This window comes from Aptenodytes patagonicus, chromosome 5, assembly GCF_965638725.1.
Source record: "Aptenodytes patagonicus chromosome 5, bAptPat1.pri.cur, whole genome shotgun sequence".
NCBI classification, from domain to species: Eukaryota; Metazoa; Chordata; class Aves; order Sphenisciformes; family Spheniscidae; genus Aptenodytes; species Aptenodytes patagonicus.
The window spans coordinates 33141926-33169380 of NC_134953.1; the positions used below are offsets into that span (position 1 = coordinate 33141926).

Below are 27455 nucleotides of genomic sequence, written 5' to 3' on the forward strand. Positions count from 1 at the left end.
TTTCCGTAGCTCACTTGTCGTAACCTGTGGGTGTTTCCAGTGGTTGCATTTTGATTACTATTCTAAAACACGAAAATGCAATGGCATGTAGCTTGATGCGCAGTCCATTTCATTTTGACCGAGGCCACTTGTTTTTCTAATTGTAGCGTCAGCAAAAGGCACTGTAGCCTCCTAGAGTCAGACCCCCGAAACAATAAAAATCCACCTAAGAGATGCCTTAATACGTACATTTTAGATTTTTCAGACTTTCTACAAGCTTTTAAATTCATGTACAAGCGTTTTCTTAGAGGTGTGAAAAGCTGCAGAGCACCTGATCTTCCAAGGTCCCTCCCACCTGGAATTACCCTGTCCTTCAAAGACGGAGACACCTACCCTTGTCATCCAGACAAGCTATTTTAGGTTTCCAAAGGGAATGGTGGAAGCCACCTCCGGACCCTGAATCTCAGCCCCCCTGCTTCCCCACAAGGCCGCTTTGTAATGCACTGTTTGGGGTCATTCTCCATGTCTGGGAAATGTGTTTGCTTGGATATATTCTTAGTTATTGCTAATTGTACCAATAATCGTTAATGTGTGTAAGTATTTCCAGCATGAGTCAATTTTCTCGATTTTGTGTATTTTAAACAAACTGTGAGTAAACAGCACTGCTAAGGATCAGCCTGGATTGAAAAAGCCCCTCTTTGGTCGTGTGCTCTGCTGCTCTGTTCCAGAAGAGTTTGCTTTGCCTTCATCGGAAAATTTACTTTTCGTTGCATTGATTCAGTCAACAGTGCAATACCAGGAGGAACACAAGGCGTACTTTGAATGTCCTGACGCTGTTTCGTGCTGCAAATGTAGCTTTCCAGGCGCTGAATGCTAACTAATTTCTGTTTGGTCCGGGCTATTGAGTCTGGCCCTCCGTTCCTCCCCTCCCGGACACGTCGGCTTGGGGTCTCACCAGCCCGCGCTGCCCTGTGTGATGATATATCCCATCAATACATTATTACATCATTCTGCTAATAAATTATCAGAGTGGGTTATCTATTTCTCAACGGGATTCTGGTCTAGCGAAGGGCAGACCCGGCGCTGAACGCAGGGGCAGGTGAAAAACGCGGCGCTATGTGTTCAGCGCCGCCAGCAAAGCGCCCGCCCCGCGCGCCCCCCGCCGGGTGCCCTGGCGGCAGCGGGACGGTACCGGTACCGCCACCCCCGCGCCGAGCCCAGCCAGACGTTAAAGGACAAGGTTCCATCCCGCCGCTTCGCCGCCTTCCCGTCGTGTGCTGGCTCGGAGACCGGTGACCGCGGCGCGCTGCTGCGGCTGCCGGCGGCTCTCCCGCGGCGGCCGCGCTGCCCCTCCCGCGGGCGGTGAAGGGGGCCGGGAGCGCCGGCAGCAGCGGGGGGTGCAGCCCCGCTCCTTCGGGAGGCGCCTCCGGGGCTCCGCGGGCTGCCCGCGGCCGGGGGCCGGGGTGTGGGGGGGCCGCGCGGCCGCCGAACCGCCCCGCGGCGGGGGGAGCGGGGGCGGGGCGGGGCGACAAACCCCCGCCCCCGGCTGGCCCCGCCCCCGTGCCCTCCCGCCCCGCCGCCAGGCTGGTGGCTGGCGCGCGGCGCGGCCGCCAGGGGGCGGGCGGGGCCGGCCCGGTGCGCCCGTCCCGCCCCGCCCCGCCCCGCCCCGCCCCGCCCGGCCCTTCCCCTCCCGGCCCAGCCCGGCCCGGCACACGTGCGCGGCAGCCCCGCCCGCGGCGCGGCAGGGCCCGTCCGGCGGAGCAGGGGGCGCTGGGCCGCCCGCAGCTGCGGGGGCGGTGCCCTGACGTCACGCACCTACGGCAGCGGCGGCCGCGGGGCGCCCGCACCGTGAGGTCATCGCGCGGCGCGGCCCGGCCCGGCCCGGCCCCAGCGGCCGCCGCCGGCGGGGGAGGGGCGCGGCGGCAGCGGCGGCAGCGGCAGCATGGCCGAGGTGGCGGAGGCGGGGGCGCCGTCGCCGCGGGTGGGCGCGTGGCTGCCGGTGCTGGTGGAGCAGATGGTGAACGACACGCTGGTGGTCACGCTGAGCTGCGGGGAGCGCCGCTTCACCGGCGTCCTGCTCGACTGCACCAAGAAGTACGGGCGGCGGCGGGGGGGGAACCAGGACCGCGGGGCGGGGGCGGCCTGCGCCGGGCCGGGGCGGGGGGAACGCGGCGGGGGGAGCGGGGATGACCCTGAACGCCGCGGCCCGGCCCGGCCCGGCTGCCCGGCCGGGGTCGGAGGCCCCGCGCTGCCCCCTCCGCCGGCGGCGCTCGCCCTTTGTTCGCCCGGGGCGGCCCGGCCCGGCGGGAACAAAGCGGCCCGGGGCCGCCTGCGGGCGGGAGCGGGGCCCGGCCCGGCCGGGGCGGGGGTGGCGGTACCGGTACCGTCCCGCTGCCGCCGGGGCCCACGGTGGGGGCGGGGCGGGCGGCCCCGGAGCCCCGCGTGGCAGACTGGGCCGCCCGGTGCCCCGGGCCCTTCCGTGGTGAACGGCGAGGCTTCGCCGTGGCCCCTCCGCCCCGCCGGGTCTCCGAGGGGACGCGGCAGGGCGGTGGGGCCGGCCGCTGCCTTCGCACACGGCCTGGGGTGAGCGTGTCCCTGCCCCACGCTGCCCTCCCGGCCCCGCTCCCGCCTGCGCAGCGCCGCGTCCCGGCCGGGCACTGGGGCTGCCCGCTCGCCAGCTCCCCTCCGCTGCGAGAACCCGCCGACCTTGTGCAGCGACAGCCCCCGCGTCGCCTGGTCGCCCGCGGGAGGAGGCTGCAGCCTGGCCGGTTTTGCCATTTTCTTCCCCTTTCTCCCCTCCATCGCCAGCGGCTCTGAAGCGGCACCGCGGGTCCATCCCACCGCCGGGGCCACCCTGGAGCTCCCTGTCGCCTTGTGACCGCCCTCCTCCCCTCCGTTAGAGCTGTGCTGCGCTAACCTGGCCGCTCTGCTGTTTCGGTTGGCTGTGACGATAATTTCCAGGGGATCTTGGAGTATCTTCTCTCGGGTTTCTTGTTTCACTGTGGCAGCAGCAGACCCCCGTGGTCCTGCCTTCTGCCACAGCACGGCTGGGTGGATGTGTAGCGCTGGCTCTGAAGAGGTCGAGATCCCCTCTGACGTGGAGAGGGGCATTTCCCTGATGAAGGGCATGAAAGGCCTGTTCTTCTGAAGGGTAGGGAAGACATTCACGCAGTGGATGCTTTATTGCAAAACCATACTAACTTTTAAAGCATCTTTAAATGCACTGATAGTAGTACAGCCGTCCCAAGGACTAACGCACCGAAGCTGGTCGCCTTTTCTCTATGCTGTGTTAAAGTTAAGAAGAGGGGTTTGGTTTCTGTCTGCTCAATAAATGAATTGTCAGGTTAGTGCTGGGTAGGAGTACAGCCAGCTTCACCTCTGTAATGCTTCTTAGAAGATGTATGAAGCAAGACTTCTGAACTTAATTTTCATAGTTTATTTAGTTTCACGTGGCTATCCCAGAAAATTGGAGCCAGATTTTCAAAAGTATTCAGGCATCTAACTCTATTAACAGTCTATAAACCCTGCTTGGTGTCTCGTTCCAGCCAAAACAGTGAGCGGTAGGCATGTCTTCAGTCAGTTCAAAAAGCCAGCTGTTTCTATCTTTTCACATTCCAGTTGCCTTCCGCATTAGTGACAGCGTACACTTTTTTACCTGGGTTTTTTTTCCCCCTAACCTTTCTCTGTGACTTTTTTCTTCTTTTTGCCCCCTCTGCCCCCAGTGGATCCAAGAAATGACCAGATGGGTGTTTCCTCCCAGGCTTTAAGGTGCTTCTGGAGCCCATCACTAACCCAGCCCTGTCTGGGCTGATCTCTGCTGGGGTGGGAGGGGAACAGATGGCCCACTGTCACCTGAGCGGTGGAGTTGTCTCCGAGGGTTGGTGCTCGTTCCACTGCTGTCCCATCGACCGGAGAACCTGTGGCTTGGCCGGGGGCTGCCTGGACCTGCAGTGGGGATGCTGAGGCAGCGTCCTCCTTTCTGACTTGAAGTGGAACGGGGAGGGCAGAAGGAAGACATTTTGTTAATGTGTTTCAACTCATGAGTAGGATAGCTGCCCCCATCTCCTCCCACCCGCCCCAGTAATTATCATCTCTAACGATCAGACTTGTCTGTGGCAAAAGGTGAGCCTTCAGATAGGCCCACCTGCCTCCAAGGTTACACAGGGATGGGATTGCTGCTGCTTCTCGCCTCCCTAAAAGAAGCTAAAATCTTTGAGTGGGCCAGTTTCATAACCCGTTGGTATGGTAGTGCTGCTTCAGGTAGAGAAATATGAAGAAAAGCAGTCTGGCTTCTGGGTGCCACCTGGCACTGCATGTTAATCATCGTTTTAGGGCTGTGATGGAGTGGGAGCACATCCCACCTGTGTCTCCAGAAGCCCTGGGTAGAGATGTCAGCTTCCACGAGTCTCTTGCAGCACTGGGAGGAGAGCCTCACCCTATGGGGCCGGGGGACCAGGCGGTGGGCCAGGTGGTCTCCTGCCTTTGGGTGTTTTGCAGAACTTGACAGTAGAGAAACTGGTGGGGCCTCATCCCATCCGTGGTGGTCCTGAGCACTGGCTGGCCTGTGATGACCACAGTAAGCCTGTGACATGGTGGCTGACATGTGGCTGGAGAGCCATGGCCTCTGGCTGTGGCTGGTCAACAGGAAGGAAGTGTCATATGTGAGGTGAGTGCCTGGCTCCTGGTGGACCTTGGTGACTTCGGGTGAGTGTGGGGAGCAGGCTGAAAGCACCTTCTCCACTGCAGCGACCCTAAATTTGGGATGTGGAGGGAAGAAGAGATCTTGCCCACCTCATTAACAGGAGCCTGTCTGCTACTGGTTGGAAGGTAAAGGTCAAGATGTGTCCCAAAGGCAGTAGGAATTTGTCAGCTTGGTGCTGAACTCTGAAGGCCCCGAAACTAGTCCAAAACAGAGATGTGGCAAAAGTGTTTTCCCTCCTCCTCCCCGTTGCCATGCTAATGAAGAGAGGTGTCTCTCACCAGCCTGTGTCCTGTGCGGGGGTTATCGCGTGCTCTGCTGTGCCCTCCGGGCAGCAGTCGATGCCGTGCCAGCGCCCCACTGGAGAGGGGGGGCTGTGTGGGCAGTGGGACGGGTCTGGCAGGAGAGGAGCAACCAGAGTGGGTTGGTTTACCTGTACAAAAAGAGGGGAGAACCCCAAAAGAGAGGGAAAGCCTGTATGGTGGCTCTTCAGATTTTTTTTGTGTTTTAAACTGGTTTTAGCATTACATAGATGAATCTGGTTTGTTTCTCCTAAAATGTAGCAGGTGGCATGGGGAGCTGAGCAGGAGGCAGGCCTGCAACCCCCAGCATGCAGGCAGTCAGGAGATCCCTCTCCATCCAGGTCCCACCGGTGGACTCCCGTTATTTCAGCTGCAAAGAAGCAGGCGCAGGTTTGAACCCGAAACTGCCTGCGCAGGTTTATGGGGGCTCGGCCTGCAGACAGCTTGCGTGGGAAGCAGGAGTGGCTGTGGGCAGGAGCGTGCCTGCCTGCCTCCAGCCTGCCTTCTGCCCTGTGTACTGGTGTGCCTGCCTGCCTGCAGCCTGCCTTCTCCCCTGTGCCTTTGGGAGCAGTGGGATGTAGTTAAAAATGCATGCCTGACTTTTCCAATAGCTGTGGAATTATTTGAAGAAAAAATGGTTATTTCCTTCCTACAGGCATCCCTTTCTGGCTGCAGCCTAGATAGTGCATGCAGCAAGCACCAGTACTTATTATCGAGTGACTAGCAGTTACTTGCTTCTAATAAATTTGCTCTTCTAGACAGTAAGCTACATAGCGTCCATGCTCATGAGGAGATTTAAATGCATTTTGACTGCAGTTACAGTGTCTTTGATAACAAGACTTGGCAATTTTGCTGCAACTGAACTTATAATTAGTTATTTTTTAATTATGCGTGAGTATAAATCAGAGGATGGTGTCTTCTCTTCCAAGCAGAGGTTGGATTGAGGTAACTTAGTCCATTTGGCTATGTCTGCCCCAGAAAGGGGGATTACAAACAGGGTGAAATCGCATTCTGCAGTATTTCCTGCTGCTCGTAATACCTGCACGTGCACTCATGCCCCTAACCCACAAACTCAGGCACCTTTATCTTAGTTGAATGGGTTTAAATATGCAGAATCAATAGTGACAGTAAGTAGGTAGAAGAAATACATTAATTACATCCAGATTCCTGCAAAAAAGCCTGGGGGATGTAGGGAAGGCTAGTGAAATTGATATTTCTCCTTGTGGTAAAAGTGAGCGTCTCCTGGAAAGCGAAGTGTGTCAGATGAAATGTTTCTTGTTCTGCAGTGGGTGGAAAGACACCGGAGCTAAATCCTCTTACAAGGAGCTGTGCCTGCGTGGAAGGCAGCTTCAGGCTGGGTGAGGGGGGCGGCAACGGGGAGAGCACTGGGGGCTGTGGGCACAGTCCCTGGCGAGCGCTCTCCAAGGGTAGGACTTAATCGCTTTTAGTTGGTCTTCCCGTGGCTGAAGGAGCCTGAAGGAGCTCGGTCTTTCAGTGCATCCCCATCAGGAGTACATAGTGTGGAGGGATAGAGAAACCGAAAGTAGCCTCGGGTGACGGTGGTTGTTCACTCGTGCTGAACAGGTGCCTGGCACCTGATGATGCGGTGATGAGATAGGAGATGCTCTGTGCATGGCCTCTCTGGGGCTGTTTTCCTTCCCCCTGTGCCTGCGAAGTAGGGCCAGGGTGCACATAGTCTCGTGGGGAGGCAGGCAGGCGGGTAAGATGGCAGAACTCTTCTTATCTCTGCCCAGAACTGGCGTGTAGGCAGACTGCAAGAGGGATGATGTCTCAGCAAAACTGCTTTCTTAGCCTTTGGAGACACTTCCAGTATGAAGGAAAAGAACTAGAGGCCCCTCGGGAGCAAGCATGTCTGTCACCCATGCGCTCTGGCTGTGGCGATGTGCCAGGGCACCCGTGTGGTGACCTTGAACAGGTGGGGGCATGCACAGGTTCCTGGTGTCCTGGCTGGAGCCGGAGGTGCTGCTGGAGGAGCTGCAGGGGCTGTAATTTACCATGGCTGCCCTTGCGGTCTGCCTGTAGGAATGCCCGGTCCAGGGAGCACAGCTGCAGCGGGAGGTGCTGGGTGCCCTGCTGAAGCTCCCCCAGGCAGGGACGCTTGTGAGTGCAGGCAGGGAGAGAAGGGAGCCTGTGAGCTCCCGCTGTGCTGCCTTTGCACCAGGGGGTCCCAAGCCCGGAACAGAGCAGGAAAGACTTAGCCACATAGTCAGCACACCTGGCTGCATATCTTACAATTCCTGGCACCCTGTGCTGTGGCCGTGCAGAGCACAGCTCTCCCTGGTGCTGTTGGATGCCATGGCGGGATGCAGTGGTTGGCTGCCCCAGCACCAGCATGGGAGCAGTTCTGCCGCCCCACCGTGCCGCAGCAGGATTTGCAGAGCTCATCTGTTGCTGCCCCTGCCCGGCTGTGGCCCTCCCTGCCAGAGCCACTACCTGGGCATGTGGAAGCCACTGCCATCGAAAATTAATCTTAAGCTGCTTTGTTGTTCAGCATGGCAGTTTGTGTAATCCCTCGGGCAAGGCAGGTGGTGTATTTTCTCTCAGACTGCTAGTGCTACTGTGTCTTTGGGCTGAAGAACTGCTGAAGCGATGCTCTGGCACAGGGCAGTGGCTGATTCTGGGTGAGAAGTCCGTGCCACAGGGGGCTCTTCCTGATCATTTGGGCTTTTTTCCTTGTATTTTTGTGGCAGGTCTAAAATGGCAGAACTCCAGCCTAAAAGGCTTCTGGTTAAAATGACTTAACAGCCACTGCTCTTCTCTGAAGTGTTTATCATGAGCTGCCTGTATGGTGCAGGTGTGAGCCCTGGTGTCCCTGCTGGCCTGTGCTCCCTCGCCAGGCAGAGCAGGAGGGCTGCCGAGGGTCCGCGGCTGCTCCCAGTCCCACTATGGTTAGGGTTAGCCTTAGTCCAGGGCCATGCGATGGCAGCAGGGCACAGGTACCCGAGCACAGGCACGCTCGTTTCTTGCCCTGCTGCGCTCCCTAGGGAGGGCATTGACCCGTGTGCTGCCATGAGGCTGGGGGCTGCGGGAGCATGTTCCTGTGGCAAGGTGGGCTGTTTCAAATCTAGCAGGGTTATGACGTGCTAATACGTTAACTTTACAAGCGTAAATAATCCCATGAAGTTAACCTTCGAGTGTTTTGCTTCTGTCAAGCAAGAAGCTTCGTGCCATGCCAGATCCTCAGGAAGGAAGTGGATTTGATGGACCTGCCTGCACGTTTGCCTGCTCGGAGCCAGGCTGTGGAGAGCAGACAGGATCCAGGCTTGCCTGCAGGAGCAGAGGGAGCTGGGCTTGTGTCCACAGAAGACTTGTACAGTTTTCTGGTGTGACCAAATCAGACAGTCTCATTGCATGAAATAACCCAAATTTATAGCCAGAGCTTCAGAAATGATATCACTTTCAGTTGTTTTATGAATGATGCTGACATCTTTGTTTGGCTGTACAAACTGTACTTGCTTTCTTGGTTGTTGTTTGAAAGACACCTACATTCTCAGTTGTCTCTGTTTAAAAAAAAAAACAACTCTTAGAACAAAAACATTTTGTTCCAAATTATGCTGTTTCAACATCTTAATCCTCTTGACTCACTAGCATTCGAACTTGGAGCTTCCCAGTTAAACTAAACTGTCATCTAAAACAGCAAGTTGTTGCACTCTTACTCTTTGAGTAATGGGAAAGGACTTTTCAGAGTCCAGGTAACTCAGTGGTTCTTTTTATTTCAGAGAAGGGCAGTGACTTGGTACCAGAATCAGACTAATTCCTGCTTGATTAGTTTATGCAAGCTTTATTTTTAAACATGGTGGGAGTCTTCATGGAACTCAGGTGAGAGAGATACAGTCTGTAGTTGTCTGAGAAAAGGAGAATGAAGCCAGTGGATTAGAGCCATAATAAATGCGATCCATGTTCCCCATTCTCCTGTGATCTGCTTAAAAAGCCGTGCTCTTTTTTGTCTCTCATCTCAGATGGTTCGTGACCTTTGGTAACGCTGCTTTCTGCTGGTGCTTCTGTGGGAAGGAGAGGCCTCCTCGCCTGTGCCTGGTGAGGGGAGGTGACATTTTTATGATCCTTCCCGCAGCAAAGCAGTGTGGCAGGCGCTGGGAGTCTGGGTGGAGGGAGGAGGCTTCTCTCCGTTGGCAGTGACTTTGTGCTTCTCTTGATAAGGGGATCTGTGACTGAGTGGATGCCTTCAACTTCTCTTCAGTGCCCTTCTGTGTAACGGTTGCCAAAGTCCTTCTCTCTGTAACACTACCAAGAAACTCCTCCCTTGGTAGTGGCTGGATGAAAAACGATGGCTAGCGAGGAGGCCAATGGGGAATGTAGCCTCCTGAACTAAAACTAGTGTTTGGTCTGTAGCTGTTCTCCATCTTTGTGGCTTCTTCATGGCTCACCCGTACAGCATTTTGTTATTATTAAAAAAGCTGAAACACTTCACTGATGGTGTATTCTCTACAGAATTATCTCTGGAAAGCCAAGACAGCGAGCATTGCCCGTTCTGAGTTGGTGTTTCACGGCAAATATTTGTCCAAGTGGTGTGTTAGCATAATATTTCTAATGTCAGGCCAAGGGCATAAGTTCTGGTGCAGAAACGCAAAGGCATGAATCACAGTTGTGAGTTTCAGTGTTTCAGAGGATTTGCTTTTGCCAGTATCTGTGCAAGATACTGTATCCAGACTTTGGTAGTCTGTAATGAGACTTGGCACTGGACAGTAGTACATAATCATTCTTAATCTTGCTATTCTGAACTAGTAGTGTATTCCTTATTTTAACAAATAAGGTCATATATGGAAAGACCAGGAGCAGAGTTGCAGAGCTGTGTACTGGTTGACCTGTGGCTTGAAAGTGCAAGTATCCATCCAAGTCAGGTTGTTCAGATTTTGAATAAGAAGCTGAAAAATCAGCCAGGCAAGTACAGTGTGAAGAAAGGAAGTTTAGTAGCTCCCAGAAGGCTTGTATAATCTGTATCACAACCCTCCTCGTGGCTTTACCAGCCTGCTGATAAAGTAAACTGTTTTGCATGATAAAACTTCAAACTTCTTAGAGCAAAGCTTTGTGCAAATAGTTCATGGAAATAGAGATTTTTGATATCCACACCTTTTCTGGCAGAAGAGTAGGACACCTTTCCTAAATTTTGAAATGCTATTTTATTTTTCAGTGGCAGAGTTGGCTGCCTTGTCTTAAAAGTCAAGGGAAAATGTTGTGTTCTTAGTATGTGCAAGTTGTGGGAGGTTTTTTTGGGGGGTTTCTGTTTGGTTTTGCTTTGTGGTTTGTTTGTTTTTTTTAAGAAACTAGCATGTTTGTTTTGCGCAGTCTTCCCAGAGAAGCACCTTTCAAACATCCTGACTCTGTCTCTTTCCCTCCCTGTCCTTCTCGCCCTGTTTTAGATCCGGATTGTTTTGTCTCCCGTCCTCCTTTCCCAAGCACGAGGACCCTCCTGCTGACGCTTGCGCTAATGGAGTTGGTGATGGTGGAGATGCTGTGCAGGGCGAAAGGGAGCCACCACCCACTGGTGAAAAGCCTCCCAAAGGAAGCGGTGATGAGCAAGTACCTCCCCTCCTGCCTCCCCCACTGCCTGGCAGCCTTCCTCCTTATCCCCCGTACTTTGAGGGAGCTCCCTTTCCTCGTCCGCTATGGCTACGGCACACGTACAACCAGTGGGTTCCTCAGCCACCACCACGGACTATAAAGAGGACAAGGAGGCGTTTGTCGCGGAATAGAGACCCAGGAAGGCTTATCATGAGCACTATCAGGCTCCGGCCAAGACAGGTGCTCTGTGAGAAGTGTAAAAACACTCTGAACCCTGAGGATGCAAACACAGCTAGGCAGAACGCTAAAACCAGGAGGAAGCTGAACATTCAGGACAAAGAGCAGAAAAAGCACAGTGACTCCGACTACACGGAGAAGAGGAACAAAAGAGAAAAGAGAGAGGATGACAAGTTTTCTGGGGAACTAGTACATCGAACACCAGTTATAAAAATATCCTACAGTACTCCACAAGGGAAAGGAGAAGTTGTAAAAATCCCTTCCCGGGTTCACGGCTCAGTCAAACCATTTTGTCCAGAGCGAATATTGCAGAACGGAGGGGAGGACCAAGAGGAGACCAGAGACTCTGAACGGGGTCGAGAAACCAAATGCTTAATGGACAAGTCAGCAGGCAGCCAGCTTGCTTCCATTCCAAAACTGAAGCTCACGCGGCCGGTGCATTCCAGTGCGGATGTCCCACCCCCAAAGATACGGCTGAAGCCCCATCGCATCAATGATGGTCAGAGCGTTTCAATTTATAAGGCAGAACTTATTGATGAAATAAATGTCCTTCAGAACAGCAGGGAGTCCAATCCTGGCGCATTTTACAATGATGAATCCACAGACAGAAGTTTAGCTGAGATATCTTCAGGGAGTTCAGGTGAAGATGATGACTTTAAAAGATTTCCCCAAGGTAAAGATGGACATGATAACTTGGCTTTCCTTATGAATTATCGTAAAAGAAAAGCAGATTCTTCTAGTTTATCGGTGTGTAGTAACGACAGTCTAGACGAATCCAAGTCTTCTAGTTCAGAAGTAACATCACCAGAAATGTGTGACTTTTTGCCTGGTGATGATGCATCCGTCTCTTCATCTTCAAAAGATGAGCGTAAAATTGTGCCGCCACTAACAGTTAGACTGCATACCCAAAGTGTGTCTAAATGCGTCACGGAAGATGGAAGAACTGTTTCAGTGGGGGATATTGTTTGGGGTAAAATTCATGGTTTTCCATGGTGGCCAGCACGTGTTCTTGACATAAACCTTAGCCAGAAGGAAAATGGGGAACCTTCGTGGCGAGAAGCTAAAGTATCATGGTTTGGTTCTCCGACGACTTCATTCTTATCTGTTTCAAAACTCTCTCCTTTCTCTGAATTTTTCAAACTGAGATTTAATCGCAAGAAGAAAGGGATGTATCGGAAAGCTATCACAGAAGCTGCAAAGGCAGTAGAGCATCTGACTCCAGAAATAAGAGATCTCTTAACGCAGTTCGAGACATAACTTTGCCTCCAGTATCAGGTGAGTGCTTGCTGGACTAACGCTTCCCATGAAAAACCTCCTTGTGTTTTTTATCTACGTTCCACTGTTTGTTTGCATTTGTTTTTCCTTAAAAACTGAGGTTGACAATTGTTAAACTTAAATGCCTGGCTATTGTTGTTGGTAATTTCAGAGTTAAGAGCCTTTAGTTCCAAACCTTTGGGGGGACCATGGGAATTGGAGCCCCTACTTCCAGAGGGGAGTACGAAGCAGTTGACATTGTGAGGAAGCAAACATTGCTTGCTCAAAGAGCTAATAAAATTGTAGTCATGTTTCAGCGAGTGCCGTTTACAGCTAGGATGTGGCGAGTATTGAGGGTAATTCATTTGCGTCAAAACTAATCCTGTGTGGCTGGAGGGCTAATAGGTCCCAGGCTTTAAGTTTCTTTGAAATATCTCTTGGTTCAAAGAACTAAAACTCTTCTTGGAATTGAGATTATATTTATCATATCTAGGTACTGATGCCCAGCAGTTACCCATAACAGTTAAGGGCCCTTGGAGGCCCTTTGCTCCCCTGCAGTTTCTCTGACCCCTCTGGTATGGATTTCTTATGAAGGCACTTTCTTTATGGTTCTTCAAAATAATTGTACCAAAATTGTCTTTAACTGGGGAACAGTATTTCAATGTTTCTCACAGCACTTGGGTTTTGGTTTGTGTCTGAAATGTTGGTGCGTTGCTGGGGAATGGCCTGGATCATCAAATTAAATTCTTTTGGGCTTCACCTGCAACCTCTTTGAGGACATAAGGTGGGAACATAAATGTGGGAGCTGATTCTCTGTAATGCCTCCACGTTTTGCTTTTACTGGTTGCAAGCATGGAGGGGGATGGGACTCCCTTTCTCATCAAACAGTCAAAACTTTGCCCAGGATGAAAATCTGGTACCTGAAAATACAGGATGTGGTGTGACTAGGAATAGAAATACTATCTGTAATTTCAGTTGATGCTGCCTACTAGGCTGCCCTCAGTGAAGTCCATGGGAAAACTCCAGCAACTTGAATAAGATCTAGAACCATTTTACAATCTTCCAGTCGTCACTATCTAGACAAGACTTCATCTGTGATACTGTTAAACAAGGGGAGGGATTAACTTTTTGTCTGAAAACCATAACTAATCATTAGGAAGAGTCTTGTTGTCAGAGGTCTTGCTTTATATGCTGTGGTTTATTATGTTGTCCCCTAAATTTTTCTACTTTTTTTATGCTAGAAGGACTGTGTGTACACAAGCCGCTACCACTCCTGCTGTAGACTGTTCTTTTCTATCTAAGCTATTTTAATGCAGTGGGACTATGATGGTCAGTGCTCATGTAATTCTGAGGGGAGAAAAAGGAATTTTTTTGTACCCTCTGTCATGGGACTTCACCACTTGCTTGAGCGTGATGAAGGACTTGCTTTGCTTGAGTTGTTATTCCATCCCAGCAAGCCTGGCTGGAGTAAATAATCGGAGTGTGACATGTTCATCCTGTGTGCTCAGGGTGTCTGGACGACTGGACCTTCGAGCAAGTAAAAATGTGTAACTGCAGCAGTAGCATTTAAGCTTCATCCTTGATCTTGCCCCTTCAAATGCTGCTTAACTCTGGCTAAAGACTTTATTATATCAAGAATGTTTGGATTGGACCCAAACTCCTATTAGCTAGATCTGGAGTATAAATAAACCTGATGCCCAGAATACGCTGTCCTCGCCAATGAAAGAATCATGGTCAAAATCCATCGCTCCTGTATGAACAGTGCTCTATTTAAAAGGCAGCAAAGCTTCATCCTTCTCAACTGTCTTCACTGTGTTTGTATGTGCAGTTTGGGACAGCTTTAGCAGACCAGATGTTGTCACTGTTACTGACAGCTGTCTTTGCTGTTTTGAGCTCCGGGTGGGCTGGTATGCCACATCTGGTGGCTCCTGGGGAGGAGAAGGGACAGGGTGAAGAAGCACCTAATGCTTCAGATCAGTCAGATTGGCTGTGCCAGTCAGTCCATGCGGAGTAGGAAAGTGTGTGGCCAAGACGAGCTCAAAGTCCAGACCTGGAAGTCAAAATGGGATGATGTTTGCCCATCACACGTTAGCCTAAGGAAAATGCTGCCCATTCTTACCAGTAGGACCACTGCAGATGTGGTGCTAATGGTAAGACCTGGCCACGAGGTGTGGCGTGAAAGGCTATGGGGCAAGGCCTCAAGAACGAAAAGAAGCACTTGCTCTGGAGGAGACCTAGGTTATTGCAGACACAGTGGGTATCTGAGCTATAGGTACAGAGCAGAAGTGGTGGAGCAGGTCTGTAAGCTGGGGGAAAGAAGAACATGTTGAGAATGATAAGAAGAAAATGATGGGATGGCCTGGATTGGACCAGACCCTCCCCTCTGTACCCTTCAGCCAAACCTCTGTGTATATATGGGTATATAGATACATTTAAAGCCTATCGCCATTTCATTGGCCTCCTTTAGCTGGCTTTCCACAGATGATTTTCTGCCTTACATGTGTCTAAGGTGAGCTGCCAACACAGTCTGCCTGTCTGGAGATGACATGATAGTTGGACAAACAGCTGCAGTTGCTCAAAACTAGAAAAGCAGAACAAAACAACTTCCCATGTTCCACGTGTCACATTTACTTAGATTCCTGATTAGACCAGCATGTCCAGTCTTTTGGTACATCACTTATAAAACAACTCATTATTTCGGAGACTTGCCCTGCACCTAATTCTCTCCATTCAGGAGGATTGAATTTTATTGATTTCCCTGAATTTCTCTAAGGTAGAACTGACATGTTTCCATCAGTTGCTCATCAACTGTTCTTTCCTGAATCGTGTAACTCAAGTTTTCACTAACGTTTGCAATTCCTGAGTCCTAGGACCACAATGACGTTTGAGCTACGGTTAAATATCTGAAAGCTTTGAGGCTTTTTCAAGGCAGTACAGCCTTACATCTGTTAAAGTAGTTTCTAAGAGCAGGCATCTGACTGGTAGTGTTGCACGTTGCTGCTGTAAAATCCATTGTGCTGCGACTTCGTCGGCGGCTGCACAAGGGCTCGGTATCGTTAGCACAGAACAAGAACAAGAGTCCAGGAGGTGCCTTCAGCAGCAGCACTTTGCTAATGCCACTTGTGCTAATCCTGGGCACGGCAGAAGTTTGCAACTGTTGACATTTTCTGTTGTGAAATTTTCTGTCTTCTGGCATGTGATGCTGTTCTGCAAAGCATGGAGGGTAATTACTGGAAAAAATGTACAAACAACTCAGGTAATTTGTGAATGCATCTAAAACTGGAAGCAACTGGATTTTTTTTTAAACTTGGTTTGGGCTGCAAAAGCTGGTATCATTTTATGTTTTTATTCTGTTCTTACACTTTTCTTGCAAAGAAAATACTTTATTAAAACACTGTCGTTAACTGACTAGTAAAACAAGGTTTCTGGAAAAACAACAGGGAGACTAGCAATCTGTAGAAGTCAAGTTTGTAAGACATTCTTGGTTTAGAGTAGTGCCAGGAGAAAAATGCCCACTCAGCATCTTCTCATGCCACTTTGTAGCTTCTACTTGTGTGTCACGTGCAGAGAGCTGCTATCACGCTGCCCGTGCTGCAGAGACGTCTGTGCTGTAGCTGGGCACTTGGTGAGTTACTCTTACCTGGTTTTAAAGCACCAGATACTGGCTCACCTCCACTTGTCATGCTTTTATGACCACAGGCCTCTGTTCTTAGCAGAAGGTGGCTGTGACCAGACCCAAGGCTCTGGAAGTGCCAGGATAATGGACGGCATTACTTCCCCGTGGAGTCTGACCTGCTGGTATGCCAGGCCCCCGCACTGTGTCAGCAGCCCTGTCCTGCAGGGTGGTAGCCGGGGTGCAGCCCGATCCCTCACCATGGCTGCCTTGAGCACAAAGGCTGGTTGCCCCTAGCCCAGAGCGAAGGATGTTTGCCTTTCTCTTAAGGAAAGCCCGTCTGAGGGCCGGGAAGTCAGAGCGAGGCCATGGCCTGGCTGCTCTTGGCAAGGCCTGCGCTTCACAGCACTGCTTCCTCCTCCAGGTGTGGGATACCTGAGGCAACGCTAGCTGGGGTTGTGTGGTTGTGTTTGCTGCTCCTTGGGATTGCTTCGGCTGCTCGCTTCCCTCCCCTGCTGCCTGTGGCTGAGAGCTGAAGAGGTGGCCTGCTGAAAAGGGGGGCCTGGGGGTGCTGGTATCGCAGAGACGTGGCCAGAGGGGCAGGGGGCACAGCTGGGCGCACTGCCATGCGTGCCAGGAGAAGGCCAGAAGAAGATAAGCCTGATGTTCAGGAAGTCACGATGGTGTCACCAGGGATGGACGTCTTGGGGCTGTTTGCCCAGGGTGGTACTGAGCTCCCCGTGGGAAGCAGTGGCTGCAGAAGTGGCTGCCCACGCAGGTGACCTCTCAATGCGCAAGGGGCAGCTGTCCTTCCAGTCCATCCTGATAGAGGTGGCTTTGCTTCCCTCATTCCTGTGGCATTCCACCCCCCTTCCCTGTGTAACTGCCTGTGAGGCTGGGCTGTGGGCCTGCTTGGATGCTTGTCATCCATCACCCGTTTTGGCTGTGGGACACTTGTCTCCAGAGTTGTTTCAGATAGTCAGGAAAGTCTTCGAGAGCTGGGGTGTTGCCTGTGGCATGCCAAGCACGCGTTTCTCAGCAGGGGCAGTAGGCTTGTGTGTGGGACCTGTTCTGAGATCCAGACCTGCGGGCTTTGGCACTCCAGCCTTGACTTTTTTCTTGGGAATAAGAAAATCTCATGTGCTTTTGCATTTTGCTTTCTGTTCACTTCCATGATAATGCCATATTTAAACTTGCAGCTGCATAAACTTCAAATTCCTTGAGCCAAACAACTGCTCTTCTGTTGTCTTTCACAGTGATGAGCACCCCAGCTTATTTCTGGTTTTATAATGAAGAGGTTTGCTGGCATACCCAGGGCATTGCGTTCAGCCACCAGAGAGATGCAGTCGAAGGGCGTGCGATGCAGTGTGCTGAGCATGCTCCTGGTCTGGAAGGGAACCCCTGCACAGGGCAGGGGTGGACCCTTCGGGGCTGGTGTCATACACGTGGTGCTGGGGACTAGTAGCCGATGGGGCCACAGCTCCATCTCTGCCACAGGCTGGGGTGCAGGAGGGAAGGAGACCCACGTTTCCTAAGGCTGCCCTGTCCCTGCTCCAGGAAGCACATCATGTGGTGGGATCGGGGGCTTTTCAAGGAGTGTGTGTTGCTCCAGCCCCGCTGTGTGGTTAGAGTGCTGGTCTGTGCAGGTACAGGGCCCTCGGCAGGTTGAGCAAATCCTGCAGTGCCGCGAGGCTGGGTCTCTTGTTCTAATCTGTGATCCTCCTGAATGGCTCCTCATGACACACCTCCCCTCCCTGCCCACAGCCCTTTCATGCAGTAAAACTTTTTATAAAAATTGCTTGTAGATTTTCACGCAGAGATGTATATGAAACAAGTTTACAATATGTATATTCATTTGCTTTTTCAGTCTGGAAAATCCTTTATTCTTCCTCCCTCTCTTTATCCCCTCTGTGCCCAAGCTGTGGCTGTGGAACCATTAAACTTGAAAATACTGGCTTTTGAAGGTTTTAATTTTACTGCTATTAGCTTAATAGACCCTCAGTATCAGTACGTTTAGCCATTCATCACAAAAAGCACACTGCTACTATGTACAACAAAATCAAAGCTTATTGCATACTTGCTATGTATAGTAAGCGCTAACATAAAATTTGGAACATTGGGTTATGACTTCACCTTCAAAGATGTTCAGGGCTTTGTATGTGCATGTAGCCAGTACTGCTTGCCAGCAGTTTATGAAGCAACATAAATCACTCTTCTTTTTCCTTTTACCTCTTCTCTTCTGCTCTACCAGTGGCACAAAAAGGTCGTACAACTTTATGTGTGGTGGTGATTGCTGTGATAGCTAAAGTTTAAAAACACCTGCCTGGTAACGTGAAATATTTCAGCCCAGAAGATGAATGCTTGAGATTTTTCTTAGCCTGGTTTCTAGATGGTTCAGTCAACTAAAACCAAGCATCCAACTTAATTACTGTTTCTCAGTCTTCCTCCAAACAGCTTGGAGTCAGCGTCTCTGCATACTAATACAAAGTAGGAGAACAAGTCTAAAATAGACTGCATTGCATACTTGTGTGCCCCAGCGCTGGACGTCTGGAGCTGCACGTCTGGTGGCATCCTGCTGATTTTCCTGTTCCCGAAAGCGTTTGCACGTTTGTCTTGTGACCACTGCGACTGCATTTGGAGACAGCTAGATCCGTGCTGCTTCTCCCTGTTTGTGCCATCGGTTGCCCCTCTTTCCCTCCATGCTCTGCTCCCAGGCATAGTTTTTGGAAATGCCAGCAAGCCATACATTGTGCTATTTCTAACTGCACACGAGCTGTGTAGATGCCCAAGAATGCGATCTGCTTATGTGAGCTGTAACTTCAGCTGCCGAAGGAAATTTGTATCAACCGAAAGGCTTAACAACTCCCTTGGAAGCAGAGCAAGCTGCTCTCTGGACTGAGGATCTCCAAGCCCCATCTGAAGCTTTGGGTATCTGCTAGTTGTGCTAGCCAAGTGTGCCCACGGTGAGCGGAGAGGGTGGGTGTCCCTCTTGCGGTGTCACTAGCCTGCTGTGCACTCGGTGCTGGTTGGATCTGTGCAGGAGCTGGGTCTGTGCTGGGGGCTCAGGGCGACGGGTGCTTTCAGTGAAGTGCGCAGGGGGCCAGGCTCCGCAGAGCAGCCCCTTCCACAGTGCTGCTTCCTGGGGTGGGAGAGAGAGGCCATGTCCACGTGGTGAGGAGAGCTGTCTGGACAGAGCCTGGAAATTTGCTGCTTTGAAAACTTTTACAAATAGTGTGACTTCCTGTAAGAAGTAAAAATGAAATTTCTGTAGCTTTTCCTGAATTGCATTTATTTACTCATTTGGTTTTTAAACTCAAATGGAGGTGTCTAAAACTGCGGCTACAATTCCCCTTTTCACATCAAGCACAGCGAGCATGGCAGGGTGGGACCTCAGGCAGAGGGCTGGCTGACGTGCAGTTTGGAGTGAGCAGCACTGGTCAGCCGAAGGGGTAAAGCCCTTACCAAGGGAGTCCTCTTGCCTCTAGGTAAGGCTCAAAAGTTCATCCTACTTCTGTTGCGGTTAAGCAGATACTTGCAAAGTATTGAGCACCACCAAGTTGCACATACAGAAAGGCTACTTTGGGCCAAGAAGGAATACAGGATTTTTGGAAACTTGGGGATAGCTCTGTGTAAAGAAGGGTGCCTGTTACTCTGAAGGAGAGGAATGAACAAAATCTTTATACAATAGCCGTGCATTGTTAATGCCACATGCAGCTGCTTGGCTCGTGAGGCCTGGTGACACAACAGGGTGACACAAATATTTCCCATTTTAATATTTCCCATTTTAATGCTTAGGTGTGAAAGGTAGAACTTTGAACCCAAAATCAATGTGAAGACTCTTAAATGTTGAAAAACTTGCAAACTGTTGTTTTTCAGCCTTGATATGTGTTTTGTTTTTTCTGTAAGTACCCATCGCTGACACAGGGATCAAGGTGAATGGGAGTGTGTGGGCTGAGTGACAAACTCCGTAAGTTCTGCCTAATAAAAGACTTAAGGAAGCTGCTTGCCTTTATCCTGCAAACTAGATGAGGATGAGCTGGTGCCTGGTTTATTTTTTTTAATCTGCTTGATGCATCTGTTTTGCACTCTGTATGTACCTTTACAGAATATGTGGGCTTTGCATTAACTAGTTTATGAACTCACATCCTGAGATTACGTACATCTGAAATAGGCTTCTTGGGTCCGGCAATGACAACAGAGGTGGGGCTTAATACCTTGACTTCTGGAGTGCTTGTGCTCTTCACACCTACAGTCCCTGCACTCCATATCTCCAGCTCTTCAATCATTTGGAAGGTGCTCTTTCACTTCTCCTGGTGCTGTCTCTGCCCTGGAGCAGAGTGGGGTCCTGCTGTGCGCACCGGCGGCGACATCCATCTGGTGCGTGAGGGCAAGGGCTGTGCCTCCCACCTGTCCCGAGGCTGCCGGGCTGGGCCCAGTGCCTGTGGGCAGCAGAAGGCTCTTTGTGCTCCCGTCCCTACAGATGCAGCATGGAGCAAAGGTCCACGTGTGGCTCCTCTGCCTGTGCAAGCGAACATGACTCATCTTGCCTTAGCAAGAGGGTCACAAATGCTCTCCAGCATCTTGTGCCTGAGTCTTTCCCACATGAAGTCTGTCAGCTGCCCTGCATTAGTTGTATAATCATCTCTTGGTCTCTGGGTACGCATGTCTCTCTGGAAGGGAGGAGCAGGGGATTTTTTTATTAATGAAGGCTTTTTTTCATTAAGTTGATTAATTTCTGAAGGAGCAAATGCTTTTAACTGATGTACCAGTTCCTGTTTAATCTGCATTAGATTCTTGCTATTGTAGGATCAGACAGATTTGTTTTCTTTATAAAGTGTATTTCCTGTGTGCTCTCTGCAGTTGAAGAAATGAATTGCAGCAAAATTACTAGTTTAACTTCCCTTATGAATGATGACTTGCTCTATTTTGATTCAAGCCAATAACTTGAGCCTTTTCTTCACGCAGAAAGCAACCCTTTCTAAAAGCAGAAAACCCTCGAACCTGATACAGGATTTTTCATAGAGATGCTCGGATGATAGAGTTTAATATTGGAGAACATAGCTGCCAGCCTGTTCAAGTCAGCTGGATCCTGATGCCTTGGGAGTTGGAGACGGTTCCAAAACCCCATCCAGCAGGTCAGGGACGGGGGTCCCAGCTGCCATCCAGTAACCCCCACTCACACCGGCCCTCCTCCCGCAGGAGGAAAGCATTGGAAGGAAGGACTTTCCCAGTCTGCTGCCAGCAGCAGCCTCTCTGCCCTTCCCCTTGCCTTCTGCTGATGACTCAGGCTGTTAAGCAGGTACTGTCTTTAGAAATGAAGCCCTGCAGGAGCCAGTCGACTGCCTGTCAGAGGTCCTCTGGGCCCCCTGTCCCTCCTCCTCAGGGTTGCGGGAAGATATGACCGCTTGATCCTCCTGAGCTTAAGCCAGGGTTGCCTCGCTGCCCTTCCCTCAAGGGGAGATGTCTGGAGGAAGACTGATTTGGCGATGCTCAATTACAGCCTGTTGTTAACTGCATTATGATTAGAAAATATTCGTCAAAATAAGCTGCTTGGGTGGAGAAAATGAGCAGGCTTCTTGCTGCCATTGCTTCCCAACCTGCCAGGACACGCAGGATAACCGGGGCTTGTGCCACTCGCAGGACTGTGATGGGAGAGGGTTTCAGTGCCGCAGCGCTCCGGGGCTTTCCAAAGAAACCATCTGAAGGAGATGGGTTCCTGATTCCAGCTCCGGCACGTGTGCATGTCTCTTGGTCTTCACCTGGAGCTAGTCTGTGAGTGTCTGCTGGTGGTGGAGGCGCAGCCCTGGATGCCCAGCAGCACACCAGTACACGCAGGAACCCCTTCAGTGCTGCACCTGGTACTCTCACGAAAGCAAAAGGTGTGGGGCCCAGGGTGCTCCCTGTGCCACGGAGGGGGTGTTAGGGATGTCCTGCACTTGTCTCTCCTGAAGGGTCAAGGTGCGAGTCCCCTTAGCGGTTCTGCAGGCAGAGCTGGTGTGAGCAGGGTCTCCACGCATCAACACACTTGGGATGCAGTAACCTCAGAAGATAAATCAGCTTTCTGCACTCTGTGGCAGCTGTTAAATCTGAATTTGTGAATGGCTTTATTTCATCCAAAACTTCATTTTTTTTATTATGAATAAGCACTCGGCTTCAGGAGAGTTTTCTTGGCTTTCCTTTCAACATACAGCTTAGCACACAGGCTGCTAGATCATGCCATTGTCCTGAGTCAGTCGGTCTGTTATGTATTCATTACTCATACATATTTCGAGGCTACAGCAATGTCCAGAAAGTAGTGTTTAAGCTGCTGCTCCATCTTGAAGATTTTTTTTTTTCCCAACAGAAATATCTGAAGTTTTCCAGCAAAGTGAGAGCGTATGAGTGACTGTCGCTGTGTTGCTCCTCTTGAACACATGTTGAAAACTCCTGGGTCTGCTCAGGGGTTTTTTAAAACAGACACCTGAGCTTTCATAGGAGGTGGCCTCTGTCCCCTTGCCGAGCCTGGGCTGTGGAGCTCTGTGCTTCCAGGCTGGGGACAAGTGCCTGCCCGTCCGCAGGCACACAGAGCTGAGCAGGGCGGTAAGGTTTCAACATTTCGAGATGTGGAGCATCAGCTGTTTTAAAGCAGTTTGCCATTTTGCTGGTAGCACCAACTTTCTGCTCCCAGAGGGGAGAATCCCCCTGATCTTTGCCCCCAGGTAATCTCAGCGAGCAGCTGCAGTTCGGCCTCATCCCTGTCCCTACGAAGGGGCAGCGTCTGCCCTTGCACAGGCAGAAGCCTTCACTGGGAGGTTGTTTGGCATCGTGCTTCCTTCCTCCAAGTGTGAAAATCACAAAGAATAAAACTGGCCTGAGGGCTTGCCATTACCTCCCCAACAAGGAAATGCATTTTTTTCCTGTTTAGACCAAATATTCTCAGTCTGTAATCTGTCTCTCAAGGGTCAGCTTTTTGCAAAAACTATTTGAGGGATATTCTGCCAAGTCCATGGACCTCACTAAGGCTTTGGTAGGTGTAAGATAATAAGCCTGCAAGTGAGTTTGTTGTGTGCTCTTGAAAATCTCGCCATTCATCAGAAGGCAAATTAATAGATTCTCCTGCAAGATTAAGTATGAATTTATACTCTGTCGACCATAGGTAATAGAGCTTTGTTGTGAGACATCCCAGTTTCTTAGGAGCAGGATGATTCTGCTAAATACTGAAGGAGTTTATGAAACCTGATTGCAGTCCTTCTCTGGAATATAGGTTTTAGGGCAGATGTTCATGGTGTATTCAACCAGCTCTTTGAAGTCTCAATTGTATGGGCAATACTGAAGATCATTCTGGATGCTGAGTATGGGCAAATCAGTTGTCGCTTTTGGTTCCATGCCCGCAGAAGAGGTGCTGCTGCATTTTCAGCAGCATTGGAAATGTGATCATCTTCCTGTGTTTCGTGTTGGTGTTCTTGGTTTATTGTGCTCTGTATTTGCAAGTCACAAACCTCAACTGTGAGGGGTTTTTAAAGGTCTTTGATCTTTTGCTTCATAGCATTAATCCTGTTTGTCAGGAACACGGATTTGAGCCTGTGTGTCCTGTGGTTCTGACTTGGCCACATTATTTATTTTGGCACGGACGTGTGTTAGGGCTGGTCAGACTTTTGAACTGGCTCAAGCTGAATGGCGTTTGAAGTGTGGTGCAGTGATGCTTTTGCAGTTGAAAAGTGTAAGTGTAGATCTCCATGCCATTTTTTCATTCATTTCTGTATCACTGAGTTGTTTCACATGCGTTCTCGTTTCTTCACTTGATCATGAAGACAAATGGATCCTCCCTTTGAACTCTTTCAAGGCTTCCACTCTGTAACCTGACTTACAGGGTCAGTGCAAGTACCTCTTGCGTGCAAGGGTACAGATGAGGACTTCTCTCTTTTGTAGTTTTTTGTTTTGACAGGCACATCCCTCTCTAGTAGATGTATCTTTTCAAGCCTGTCATCTGCCTTTAGTCTTAGTGGCTGGTATCTGGTGAGAAGGCCAGATGACAGCAGTGTAACACATCAAGCGTGGGTAGTTTTGTTACCTTTTGGTAGCTGTGATTTAGAGTGCATGGTTTTGCACTTCTGAATTCAGAATGAGCATCTTGCGTGCTCTCATTGCCTGAAGGCTGGTCAGTTGTGGTCTGGTGCGCTCGGATACAGTCATCTTCGGATGGCTGCGTGGGAGGGGAGCAGTGCATGGTCCTTCAAGAGACACTGGCCGTCCCAAGGGATCCACAGTGCTGCTGTGGCATGCACTTGCTTCTGCAGCCTGAAACGAGCAGCGGTCCGGGGTGGGAAGGGGAGCCTGTGGTGGGTCCGAAGGGAAGCGGGGTGTCTTTTATCTCTGGAGGCAGAGTGAGAAGGTGGCGTGGCTGCTCTGCTTCTTCATTAACGCGATTGGGGCACTGCAGCAGCGGTCAATGTCTTGCGCAGTTGCAGGTACTTAGAAAAGCTTCTGTACGGCTTGCTCTCAAGGGGAAAATAATCCTATTTTATAGATTGTGTTTGAAAAGTGGAGGCAGATGTTCTTCACGTGGCGCTCTCTGTAGGGACTCATGGCAGACTAACCTACAGTAACCCACCCTGAATGGGGACTTAAAAGTCTTTAAGCCAGAGACTGAAGATTTATTCTCGTCACTGAAATTCATACCATGTCTGTCTTGGAGAAAATTCCCGCTCTTACTTTGGGTTTGTTAACTTGACGAGTTCCTTCCAAAGCTGTAGCTGCTGCTGGTTTTGCCTGCTGGACCAGCTGGGAGCAGGAGAATTCCTGGCTATATTTAGAGGAAACCTGGAGCGTGTGCCTCGCCGCTAATGCCGGTCCGTTCCATGCTGCCTGCAGTAACCTCTCCCTCTTTCACTTTCTTCAAGGTAACAGAAGATAAGAGCACAGCTGTTCTTCTAGAGGGTCACGAAGTCTGTAAACATCCTGACATGCTCCCCAGGAGAATCTGGAGGTTGCCATGCGTATGGCAGGAGGACGAGTTTCCTTGTCAGATTGCACTGCTTTTCATCTGGGACAGGTGACAGGCACCGGGACTTGGAGTTAGGTGGCTCTTCTGGTGTGAGGCTGGCAGGAAAGTCTTAAGGATATCTTACCCTAGAATGAGAATTTGACAAGTCATACAGCAATGAACTAGGAGAACAGCAAAAACCACAACTTGGAATGTATTTATTACTTAAAAGTTAGCTATTCTTGATAAAATCCCAAAAATTATTGCTGCTGCTTATTTTACTTACAGATTTCACACACTTGTTAATTTTAAAGCTACCAAACTTTTACTCAATACTGTACTCTGAGAAATGTAATTGGAGCAGGACATGCAATAGAATGAAATCATTGTAGTGTCTTAAGTACAATGGACTCACTTTTGTGTCTATTAAAACTTGGAAAATGTGCAACACACAACTATGTGGCTGTCATTGCATATGTTAAAGCTTTTTCATGTAATTTACTGCAGAGCTGAGAGAACCAATGTTTTCAGGTACATGAGCAAGCAGTCACCTGGTAACTTGGGTGGGTTTATGTCTTAAACATGTGCTTTCTTAAGTCAGCTAAAACAGCATGCAGCACAGCCTTGGCTTGCTCATGCTGCCTGCGTAGACGTGGGTGGTTAGCCTAATGGCTCCAATTGGAGAGTGAATTAACGTTTTGAACTAACTTTTGTGTTCCCACCTAGTCAACGAGTGTAATTTAAGGCCTCTTGAACATGTTGTTGGATAGAAAGGATCTTCATCCTTACACATGACCAGAAACGATTAGCAGTCTTTAAAAAACAGGAAACAACCAGCCTACAGCTTTTGTACCAAATTTAGAGTACAAATGGTTTACAAACTAAACTGACCTGTGGACAAGCTTTTGAAACTGTATCGGTTAATTTTTTTGGTTTTGCATTAGTCTAGCTTTCCCTTGGATTCCCTCAGTCTAGAAACATTAATTTATGGTAATGTGTTGCTTCTGATGCTGGAGAAAACAGTTCAGAGTTGTCCCTGCTAGGTAAAATGTTGTCTGCATGTAGAAGATTGCCTTCGAGCTACAGGATTGTTGCACAGATTCTGCTTCCTGTTTGTTCTTAATCTGTTGCAGCAAACACTGTGATGAACTATTGTCGAATTAGAAGAACGAGCGGATCGGAAAACATACAAGCTCATGTTTTCCTGGTTCATGCCGGTTAATATTGTGGTCTTCTGAATGTCAGCAAGAGAGGTCAGAGCTTCCCTTTACTGTTTAACAACAACAAAGTTTAACAAGAAGAGTTCAACACCAAAAAACCCCTTCTGCTGAGCCTCAGTAAGAGCATACAATGAGTCAAATATGTTTCTCTTAAAACAGTTGGAAGACTGTGGGATAAAACATGCAGACTAAAATGCAATGCTGAAATAGGATAGCTGTCTCCCAAGACTGATTTTGGCCACCTCTGCAAACAAATCAATAAGCTTCCTGTTTTCCAAAAATAAGTGTAAAAAGGACAGCAGTATATAGCGAAGGAATGTGTTCTGCACCTTGTGTAAAGCCTTTATGAAGCAGTTGTTTACCTGGGCATCCGCTTTGCCCATCTCCAAAGCAGACCATTTGGCTGGCAAAGATGCTCTTGTGCAGTGAGTACTCCCACTCATGGAGAAAACAGTTACACCTTTCTCAGCCCCTGTCCGTCCGTCTTCAGGAGTTTCTTTGTGGTTTTTTTTTCTAGCATCTTCTCGAGCTAGGCCTAGGGTTAGCTGATGGCTATGTGAGGTAGTTTTTGTGTTTTCTGCTCACACAGTTCTTTATTGTACAAAATCCCTGCCAAAAAGTGTTGCCAAGCTTTTTGGCTGTAGCATTACAGCAGTTAGCTGAAGGGAGTTACAAGCAGCCTTCTGTTCATTTAAAAAATAAAATTAAAAAAAAAGGCAAAACAAAAATAACCAAGCCCCCGCTCCCCCACGCTCTCAGGAGAAGCACTTGTCTACTCCCATCTTTAGTGAAGGGCTGCTCCTGTCTGCGTGTGGAAAGGCTGCTCCGTGGTTGACGGGGATGCCAAGAACAACAGGTGAGTCCTGGCTGCTTTCCTGAGAAGGCTAGCAGATGTCACTCAAGTCCCGTGAACAGGCAGAAACATCCTTAAGACCAGGCGTTCAGTCTCTGCTGGGTGTGAGAGAGAATTATGATAACTCACACTTGGGGCCACTGATTTTCTCCAGGCTTGGGACATGAAATGGATTGAGAAGGTAAGCTCAAGTCCAGTGTCCATACTCTAATGCTGGATGTGGTCCCCAGGATGGAGCTGTTGAAGAGGGGATGTCCGAGAGTTTTTTCCCATGATAGTTTGGCTCTGCAGTAAAACCCCTGGTGCACATAAATGTGCTCTGCCAGACGTTTAACCGTACAGTGGAAACCTGTCTGCCTTCTGCTTCTGCCTTGGTAGTCACTGTCATCTGTGCCCTCAGAGCAGCGGTTGTGCTCCTCAGTGCTGATGGAGGAGTACCTGGTATCCCTGAGAGAAACCTTCCTGGTCTTCCCTTGCAGGTTGCTGTGTCCTGCTAGTCCCCTGTCACCAAGGGCGCAGCTTCTGCTGTCCTTACACCCGGATGTGTGACATTCCTGACATTGCTGGGCCCTTTAGAAAGCAAACAATGGGCTTTTACTGCCTGGGACTCCTTGCCAATGCAGAGGTGAAGGGAAAAATGTCAGTGTTACACCCTCACCAGGTCCTGTATCAGCCGTTGGAAGGTTAGAAAAACTGGTTTGCTGCCATTTTCTGCCGAGAGGGCTGGGGAGGGACCCTCCTCCAAAGAGAACTGGAAGGTTTCGTGTGCTGGGACTCCTTTTTTTGTCTTTTACC

At 50.0% G+C, this 27455-nt stretch overlaps 1 protein-coding gene across 1 annotated transcript; it reads left to right on the forward strand.

The window, feature by feature from the left end:
- The first annotated feature begins 1916 nt into the window (after positions 1 to 1916).
- PWWP2B (PWWP domain containing 2B) lies at positions 1917 to 25042 on the forward strand. Its single transcript, XM_076339283.1, has 3 exons — positions 1917 to 2073; positions 10380 to 12033; positions 24505 to 25042. Exons 1-2 carry the CDS (start codon positions 1922 to 1924, stop codon positions 12013 to 12015), a joined length of 1788 nt encoding a protein of 595 aa, XP_076195398.1. The 5' UTR covers positions 1917 to 1921; the 3' UTR covers positions 12016 to 12033; positions 24505 to 25042.
- Positions 25043 to 27455: the final 2413 nt, after the last annotated feature.

Coding starts and splice junctions, on each gene's coding strand:
- PWWP2B (XM_076339283.1), top strand. CDS start 1,922: ATGGCCGAGGTGGCGGAGGCGGGGGCGCCGTCGCCGCGGGTGGGCGCG. Junction 2,074..10,379: donor CTGCTCGACTGCACCAAGAA/GTACGGGCGGCG, acceptor GCCCTGTTTTAG/ATCCGGATTGTTTTGTCTCC.